Below are 10000 nucleotides of genomic sequence, written 5' to 3'. Positions count from 1 at the left end.
TGTGTGTGTGTGTGTGTGTGTGTGTGTATAAAGAAACTGGATGGCACTTCAGACGAGCTCTACACCAGTTCTTATACACAAACCCGAATACATGAAGGTGACAGTTGAGAGGGAAATGCAGTCAGGACGTGTGTGTGTGTGTGTGTGTGTGTGTGTATATATATATATATATATATATATATATATATATGTGCAGTTCATTTCTGTGCTAAAGTGTCACTAAAATAAAAACCTATATAGATGGAACGATGTTTAACCCTTTTTTCCATTAACATGAAATACAACAGTGTCTCTCTCTCTCTCACACACACACACACACACAGCCGTGTGACTCAGTCACCTTAGCTGTGTGGCTCGAGTTCAGTCTCAATTGTATAAAGTGCATCACGTCGAAACGTAAAAACAAACAGGAACATTTCCTCAGGCACGAGGGGGCGGAGCCACGCTCGCTGTGGAGCACCATTCCAGAGGGGGGATGTGAGGTGGACGATGTCCTAACCTCAGGAAAGAGCCGGTGAAATGGTGGTACCGCGTGCCGTCGGTACCACCGTTCGTCCAGTAGGGGGCAGGGCCGCGCATGCCGGCTGAAGGATGTTAGTGATTAGTGGTGAAGTGAGACGTGCGTCACGCGGCTCGTCCTCTTCCTCTCTCACTTCTTGAACGGCGTCAGACGGCCGATGTTGTGCCAGAAGTTTCTGCGCTTTGGTTCGGCGAGCACGATGACCTGCTGGGGCAACGCCGACGGCTTCTGGCGCAGCAGCACGTCGTAATATGGACGGGGCACCGCTAAAGACGAAGAGAGAAGGTAAAGGTCATGAGGTCAAACTTCACACACTGTCAGATTTAACACTTTTGGGATGCTGCAGGCTGTAAGTGAAAGCAGGAAGCATGTGATGAGGTCACAAGGTCAAAGTTCATGCATTTGTTCACACTCCTGAACTGAACATTTCCTCATTACCCGTAATGCAGCGTGAGGGGTTAAAGATGGTGGCCGAACAGGAACGCAGTTACATCATCACTCTCAGGAGCGTTAATGATCCATCGTCATCATCATTATCACACTGAATATTAGAAACTCTGCTTTTTCTGAGGAATCCCACAATGCACTGCTCTGTTACACACACGAGGTTATGCAGCACTACAGGCTGCTGTTACAGGGTTAATCAAGTCTAGTGTGTTTATAAAGTCAGTAATTACAAGGTCATTACGGTGTATATTACAGTTAATACGGTACAGGACAGTTATTACACTGCAGATCACAGGTTACATCGTTATTATAATGTAATTACAGCACATGTAGTTATTACATGGTTATACAGCTGTTATAATTACCCCGAGCCTATCGGAGCAGGTCTCGACTCTGAGAGGAGACCCAGGAAATGGCCCTGCGCAGAACACCAGGGGGCGCTATAACTTCAGGAAGGGGGGGAGAGGAGAATTCAGGCCCAGGGGATTCTGGGTAATGAAGGCACTTGGAGCTTTTGGAGCGCAGAAGCGGAGCTTTAAGAGCCAGGAGGTGGTGCAGCGCTAAACCAGGACGGAGAGGAGGAGTATGAGGGCGAGAGGAAGAGCACAGAGATCACATCGACACCTCATTACAGGACCGAAACGTGTGTGTGTGTGAAGAGAAAACTAAACTTATTTGGTAGAATCTGCTGCTTATAATTTTGAGAGGAATAAAGGTAAGAAGAATCACAGAGACTCGAGCGTCGTCTTCAAGGTCAGCGTTACGTGAGTCGGATCTAAATATCACTCAGGAAAGGAAAAATGTTTTGATGAAGGTTTAAGAGTGTGTGGAGCATCATGATCACCTTTGGGTTTTCCAGCTGGAGGATGTTTAGAGACGTTCTGCATGGCCTGCTTCTTCTGCAGGTCTGTGATGGAAAATCCTGTGACGAGAGAAAATATTTCTGTATAAACCAGCGGGATCTCCCTCAAAGGCAGACAACGCATTGTGATTGGCTAGCTGAGAAAAAAAATGAAGTAAACATTGTTTATTCTGTAAAGATGTAAACACAACGTCTCTGCTTTCTGTCTCACCCGTGTCTCGGTCATGTCGGACCTGCTGTCTCTCGTCTGCGAAGGCTCGGAGCCAGCGCTGCTTCAGCTCGGGTTTTTTAGCACACAGGAGGTGAATCTCCGCTCCGTCTGGAGACACTAACTTTAGTGCGTTCTTCACCGTCACATTCAGATCTTTATCTTTTCCATCTTCTACATCCAGCACCTCCATCTGGTCCATATCCAGGCGTCCTTTATAATATAAAATGTCCCTCCGGAGCAGGTCCTGGACATCAAACAGCATTTTAATGCAATAATGGTTTCAAATTTAGAGTTGGAGCCGCAAATGTAATGAATGTTTTGTACGTTTGTGTGAGTGATGGAAGCAGAGATGTGCCTGTGAGTTCTGTCCATAAGCAACATTGTGACGGGAACAGAGAGACTTCCCGTACCCACCTTTTTGCAGAAGACCAGCTGATGATCAAACAGGAAGAACATGCGCTGCTGCCCCTTGGCCTGAGGCTGAGAGATTTTGGTTAAATCCCCGGAGAAAATCAGATCAGAGCTCCGACTCAGAACGTCCTCACCCTGCGCACAATCAGACAGAAACCTGTAATTAAGCTCCTTGCAGGTTCCTACAGTATACTACCGTAAACTACAGTACAGAACTGTCAACTACACTAAACAACAGTGCAGCTTCATAAACAACAGTACAGTAAAGTATAGTACATTATAAAAGGGTCGATAACAGTACAGTAAACTACACTAAAGCACATTACAGTAACGTACAATACACTACAGTAAACTACAGTACAGTGATGTACACTACAGTAGAGCAGAGTAAAGTACACTAGAGTAAAGTACAGTAGAGTGCACTGCGGCGTCGGGTCTGTGACCTGCTCCTGATGTTGTGTTGATCTTTACCTCCCAGTCCTCGATGGAGCTCTGCCACTGTGCGATTTTGTCGATATTCTCCAGACGGCGTTTCCTCTCGTTGATCAGCCGAGCCACGTTCTTCATGGCGTTTAAAGCAGCTTCCACATCTTTATAATCTCTGAACATCAACATGAACAACACGTTACTTACACACACACACACACACACACACACACTCTTACACATTCTATGTTAAAGCTCTACATTTCTGGGCCTGATGTTGGACTTCATATAAACATGTTCCTCAGATCATCCAAACAAAACACTTCTGGATTATAATAAATAAATAAACCATTAAACTGTTGATTAATAAGCAGTAAGGCATTAATAATATTAAAACATCTCGATTGATAAAATGAAACTAATGTGATAGTAAAAAAAAATGAAATTAACTATATATAATGTTTAAATGTCAAAACAATAAAAGAAATAACTAAAATAATATATATATTTTTTTTACAAACGAACTCATATAGAAGACGTTCTACACAGGATTATTTACAGTTTTACTTTCCAATAATTTTACACAGATCTGTGGTTTGTAAAGATGTGTGTGTGTTTATGAAGGTGTACATGCTGTGTGTGTGTGTGTGTGTGTGTGTACCTGTGCTGAGGATTGGTGTATTTGAGGAGCTCGGCGAGCTGTAGAGGATACTTGCAGATTTTCTGCACGGGCGTGAGCAGGAAGCCGTCGAGCGAGATGTCGATCATCTTCTGCAACAGACGACAAGCCTCGAAGAAAAACACGTATTTCTTCATCTTCATCAGCCTGGAGATCTGGACGCAGGCGTTGGGGTGATTGTTACAGTACTCAGAGTAGATCTGGAAATCTGTTTGCTGGAAACAAAACAAGGAGGAGAGGATGAAGACTATGAGGAGGAGGAGGATTTATTTTGCTTACACTGACAGTGATTATGACGTTCCTCCCCATAATATACAAACACATTGTTGCAGCGGGAAGGACAAGTGTTTACATTTTCTAATTAGTGTACAGACGAATAAACAGTTAACATATTCAAGGAAGTAGACAGACAGTTGTCTTACGTTCTCCAGGAAGCAGGAGCCAATCTCGCTCAGGTGTGGATGCTCTTTGTTGTATTTTTTCTCCAGCGCTTTGAGAAATTTCTTTTGGAAGCGATAAAGTTCGTCAATGTTCCCAAAGATGGTCCTGAGCTGCTCCTCTGTGAACATGTCGGTCCGTTTACGACACTGTTTAATGTAGCCCTGAGGAACAAAAGACAAAAAAACTAACCATGAATAGAATGTGGAACCTTGAAAACTCCAAAAAGAGAAAAAAGCATAATCTGAGAATCTTATCCTGAGCTTCCAGATCAGGTCTGAGGTCACAATATAAAGTCCTACACTTAGACAGTGGTTTGTTGTTGCTGTAAACTAGGTTTATTGTAAAACACTTCTACAGACTGGAGGAATTAAAGGTTCAGTTACTGCTGGTGGTGGATGTACAGCCACGACCCCGGCCCCTTGTTGCCTTCAAAGCCATGCCCATATACAGGGGTGCTGCTCAGTGGTTCTCTGCTCCAGTCCCGGAGAGCCCCCTGCCCTGCATGTGTTAGTGCTGCCTACTCCCAGCACACCTGACTTAAATAATCAACTAATTATCTAATTAACAGCCTTTTATTAATTAGAGTGGGTGTGGCAGGGGAGGGGTTCTACTGGAATAAGGTTGAGAGCCCCTGTGCTGAGTGAAAAGGTGGAGCTTTGTAACTTGAAAGGAAGCATGAGTGACGAGTGAGTGGACACGCCCCTTTTTCCTGATTGTTCGGTTAGAGGAGCACACTGACCTCACAGATGTCCTTCAGGTGTTTGATGTAGTCTCTCTCTGTGCTCATGATCTCGTTAATCACGTTCGCCCGCATCTGCTCTTTACAGGGTAACCCAGGCCCACACGACCCGCCCACCCCTGCACCCCCGCTTTCCCCTGCCCCCTGAACCACATCGTCCTCCAGGGGCTCGTCCTGATTCACACGCAACTGAAACACACACACACACACACATAATAGAAGTCAGAGACAGACAGAGAAAGAGACACAAAAACTACAACTGAGAGGCAATAAGCAAATATTTGCAAAAGTATTCACTTTCCACATTTTGTCACATTACAACCACAAACGTATATGTATTTAATTAATTAAAATTAATTAATTAAATGTTTACTTTAAGTAAATAAATAATATGACTTAAAAAAAGTAAGTAAATAAGTAAAATTTATTTCATCATAATGATGTCATACCTTTCCTCCTAAACCCTGTGGACTGCATTTTAAATTAAATAAATAAATAAATAAATAAATAAATCATATCCTACTCGGACGAAGCTGGCGGGGAACCACCCCTCGCTCTCCTGCACCCGCCCCCACCACCACTCTTTATTGGTGGCGTCCACGACCTCGATGACGTCTCCGGCCTTAAAGCCGAGCTCCTGGTCGTCCATGGTAACGTGATCCCACAGAGCCTCGGCGCACACGCTGCCATCGCTGATCAGCTGCGCGAGGGAACAAGAGGAGAAAGAAATCACACACACACACACACACACAGGGAAAGTTTACACAGACACTAATCACCACACACAATCACCTAATCACACACACATTTACACTAATCACCACACACAATCACCTAAACACACACATTTACACTAATCACACACAATCACCTAAACACACACACATTTACACTAATCACCACACACACACATTTACACTAATCACCACACACAATCACCTAAACACACACACAATCACACTAATCACAACACAGGATTATTTACATGTACACTAATTAGCAGTCTTGCTAATGGCCATGTGACTGTGTGCTAATGTGTTAGCAAGCTGCAGTGGTTGCGAATGCAATAACAATCAGCACACAAAGTAAACACCAAACCCTGACATCACTACAGCATGCACTCTCTCTCTCTCTCTCTCTCTCTCTCCCCCCCCATCACATTCACTCGTTCTCGGTTACGTTACCTGCACTGCGCAGGCTGCATTGCGCACTCCCATCCACACAGCGTGTACGAGAGAAAGTCTTTCCCTCTCTCTCATCGCTCTTCTCCCTCTCACTGACCCCCTCCCTCTCTTTCTCTCCTCTCTTCCTCTTCCATACTTTCCTCCAGTTCTGCTGTTCTGTTTCCTCCTCATTATCTCCATTACCTCGATGCCTCTTTCATTCCCGTCTTTCTTTTTCAATCCCATGTCCTCCTCTCTTTATTTTGTCTTTATCTTTTAGTTATTCTTTCCACTCATTTTCTGCCTCCCTTTTTTCTTTCTTTCTGCACATCCTTCTTTCTTCTCCCTCTTTTCCTCTCCTCCTACACAACCTCAGTAATTCTGTCCATTCTACCCGTCCTCCTTCTCTTCCCCCTTATCTACACTTTGAATCCTCCCTTTTCCCATCCTCTACCTTTCTTGTCCTCTCTCCTCCTTTACTTTTACTTCCTCTTTCACTTCTTCCCCCTCTCCTCTCCTTCCTGTTGCTCTCCCCCTCTCCTTCACTAGAACGCCAGCAGGAACATCAGCACCACATTGATGATGACGAGGAGCATCATGATGAAGAACACCACCACTCTCTGTGCCTCCGGACTCAGGTTGCAGTGTAAAAAAAAGTCTCCGGCGTGCTGACGCCGAGCCATGATGTCACACACACACACACACACTCGGACCCGGAAACACTGCAGGCGATTCCACGTCTACACTTCCTTGTTCTCTCTTTCTTCCATGTTGCTTCCCATCGCTCCCTCGTTCTTTCTCTTCCTCCTCCACTGCTTGTCTCTGGCTCCCTGTCCCTCTCTCCCCTCCTCCGCTGCCACAGAGCCGCTCACACACTCATCTCTCCAAATCCCTCTGATCTGCTTAGCGAAGCTTCTTCTGTGCTCAGCCACAAAGATTAATCTGTCTATATATCTACCAATACATCCATTCCTCCATCCCTCCATCCCTCCATCTCTCTCAATGGTTTGTTTCTTTTTCGTGTGTGTTTTTCTTCTCTTTTATCTCCCTCAGCCAATCAGACAGCAGGGCTGCCAGGCGTATCCTAGAAACCAGAGTAATGGAGGTCAGGCCTAGCGGAGGGGAAGATGGAGCGCTCTCTCTCTCTCCAGCTGTCTCTATCCCTCTCTCTCTCTCTCTCACACACACACAATCAGCTGCACCGCTGTCACATCCAGAGTCCCTCATTGGTGGCTTCAGCTGACTATCCCCCGTGACCCCGCCCATATCGTATACCATATTCATGCAATGAATGTTAAAGATGAAGGAGCATTACGGGATTATAGCACTCGCATTTATTCACCTCCTCATCAGTCTGTCTCCCACACAGTGTCTCTCTCCCTCCCTCTGTCTCCTTTTTACAGCTGTCTCTCTTTCCGTCTGTCTATCTTTTGTTTATGTTTTCCTCTCCATCATCATCATCATTAAGTTATTATTATTATTATTTATTAATATTATTTATTATTATTACTACTACTATTTTTACTACATGCTGTTTTTCTCTCCTTTTTACAGCAAAATGGTTTTATTTCTCTGACACACACACACACACACAATCCCGTGTGTGTGAAATCTTATTTACACTTTAATATCAGCAGAAAAATCTTAAAATTTTATTGGAGAATTAATTCTGCTCTCTTAATACTATTCCTGCTCTCAGCCAATCAGAACACACTGTACCACTGTCATCCAATCACTGTGCACCGTACCGCTCTCAGCCAATCAGAACACTGTGAGTGTATGACAGCAGCAGGGGTTATGAATGTGGGTGGGTTTATGATAGGGGTCGTAATGCATCAGAGTGGGTGTGACTCCATTTATTATGGAGTGTATGATGGTGGGCGGAGCCTGTTACCTCATTAATAGCGAGTTGCTCTCCTCCTCCTAAGCGATTGGCAGAAATGTGGAAGTCGTTGTAAAGCTCGTCTTCACTGCCCACCTCATCACCTGATTTATCCTGAGGTCCATCAGCGATCACCAACGCTGTGGACACACACACACACACACACACTAATTATTCTGAAACAGAAACAGATGTACGTGTGTGTGCGAGGCGATCTTCGCACACACACTGTCCTCTCCTTGGTCTCTCCTCAGTTTTATTTCCCTCAGGTCTCTGTTTTTCTCCATGAATGAAAGTATAAAAAATGAAACCGTCCAAATTATTCATGTTTATTGATTGATGAGGCCGTGTTGATTAGATACCAGACTTAGTGTTCCTTTCTCATCTCTCAGCAGCAGGAAACCCCTTAAACCCGAAACAGAAACTCCCCCCGCATGGGGCCGAGGTCGTGACGCCTCAGACGTGCTTCTCAGAGACGCGTCCGTGTTTCCGACACGCAGACGGACTGAAGACGAATACTGAAAGCAGAAGCGACGGCGTCTGCACTTCCTGTGGTGTTTTTCACACTTTACCCCGACCACGCGTCTGTGTGAGTTCCACTAAACGTGGGTTACAGGCAGGGGACGTTCCTGGAAACCGCTTTAACCGTCAGAATAAAAGAATTCCTGCAGAATAAAAAGGTCCACACTGAGCGTCTTTTCCGCGAGACGCGAGGCTGATGAAGCTCATGGGTAACTCGACCCTGCAGCCTCTTGTGCTGCGCTGTTTCACGCTGTTTCATGTGTGTACACGCTAACCTCGGTGACCTTTGAATCCCTTCTACACGTTACACACTGCTCACACACCTGTCGCCAGCGCTGCCTCCACTAGGTCTCCGCTTCACGCTCATCAGCACTCCGCACTTAAACCGGATCATCAGAACATGTCGTGTCCTAGTGCTCAGAACAGTTTAGATATTATTTGTTTTGCTGTCTTTTTAATAAACATATACAGGATTGTGCGGTGCAGAGTGTAATATTCTTTTTTCAGCACAAAATAGACAATATGATGAATTGAATTTTATTCATTTTAAACAACTAAAAACATAACTGAGCAATTTTTTTTTAATGGGTCACATAGGCAAAGAAATAGCACAGACACTTATTATATTTTTTTAGGTTGTTTTCGTAGCATCATAATAATAATAATAATATAATGCTCATTTTGAGGCTTCTACATTTTTGCAATTTCATTCCCATATTCCAGTAGCAGTAAAATTGACCTTTTATAAAGTATTGATAACTTTTGTGCTACCCGATGTATCCGAAAACACAAATACACAGTTTGAAGTCTGAAGCTTCTCCGTTAACACCAACAAGGCTTCCATATACAGTAAACCTTGGATTGCGAGTAACGTGAGTTGCAAATGTCCCGCAAAACAAGCAAAGATTTTAAATAAATTTTGACGGAAAACGAACAAGTCTTGGTTTACGAGTACCGAGTATCATGCGCTTCTTGTTTTGACGCCGAGTGTCACGTGATCACAACTGAGCCAACGTTTTTTCTCTCTCTTGCGCTGTGGAATTGTGGGTAATTATCTCCCCTGCTGGGTCTTAGTGCACGTCTCTCACTGGTATAATCAACATCTGTGCATGTGTGTACTGTTTACTATAACACTGTGACCACGTGTGTGTGTGTAAAACATATTTAATTTTGTGTCTGTATGCGTGTGTGTACAGCGCGCGTGTAAAGCAAAAGCAAGTCTCATTAGAGAGGTTAAAGATCCATTTTCTCTCTCTGCTCAAGGCTCAGCCTGCTCTTTGTGTATGTTTGCGCACGCGTCATTGGACACTGTGCAACACACAATTAATTTGTTTTGTTTTTACTTTACAGCAGTGATTCTGTTAGTGAGTGTCATTAGAGAGATTTCTTTATTTTTACAATAAAACAGTGTTTTCGTTGTGTGCGCGCGTGAATGTGAAAAGAGCCGAGGAAGGATAACTGTGTAAGACAAAAAGGGGGAAGAGAGCTTACTTTAGATTTACACACACACACACAAGGATGCAGGTTAATTTGTTTTATTTTTACTCAATATTTTGTGTTAATTATTTTTTTAATGTATTTTTTTGGGGGGTTGCGGAACAAATAATTTGAGTTTCCATTATTTCTTAGGATTTGGTTTACGAGTGTTTGAAATACGAGCCCGCTTCCAGGATGAATTATGCTCATAATCCAAGGTT

At 44.0% G+C, this 10000-nt stretch overlaps 1 protein-coding gene across 5 annotated transcripts in view; it reads right to left on the bottom strand.

Annotated features, from left to right (window-relative positions):
- Positions 1-10000, bottom strand: part of arhgef4 (Rho guanine nucleotide exchange factor (GEF) 4) — a 43599-nt gene that overhangs the window by 150 nt on the left and 33449 nt on the right. For all 5 annotated transcript variants that reach the window (XM_053486287.1, XM_053486288.1, XM_053486290.1 and 2 more), the window contains 10 exons: positions 7794-7921; positions 5260-5436; positions 4737-4925; positions 3979-4158; positions 3539-3771; positions 2923-3052; positions 2455-2586; positions 2041-2284; positions 1812-1889; positions 1-786 (listed from right to left, as the gene is read on the bottom strand). The exon at positions 1-786 is cut by the window's left edge and continues 150 nt beyond it. In XM_053486287.1, the coding sequence (XP_053342262.1) occupies positions 650-786; positions 1812-1889; positions 2041-2284; positions 2455-2586; positions 2923-3052; positions 3539-3771; positions 3979-4158; positions 4737-4925; positions 5260-5436; positions 7794-7921 (1628 nt within the window). In that variant the 3' untranslated portion in view covers positions 1-649. The remainder of the gene's footprint in view (positions 787-1811; positions 1890-2040; positions 2285-2454; positions 2587-2922; positions 3053-3538; positions 3772-3978; positions 4159-4736; positions 4926-5259; positions 5437-7793; positions 7922-10000) is intronic.

Source organism: Clarias gariepinus, chromosome 25 (assembly GCF_024256425.1).
Source record: "Clarias gariepinus isolate MV-2021 ecotype Netherlands chromosome 25, CGAR_prim_01v2, whole genome shotgun sequence".
NCBI classification, from domain to species: Eukaryota; Metazoa; Chordata; class Actinopteri; order Siluriformes; family Clariidae; genus Clarias; species Clarias gariepinus.
This window is presented reverse-complemented; position numbering and strand designations above follow the sequence as displayed.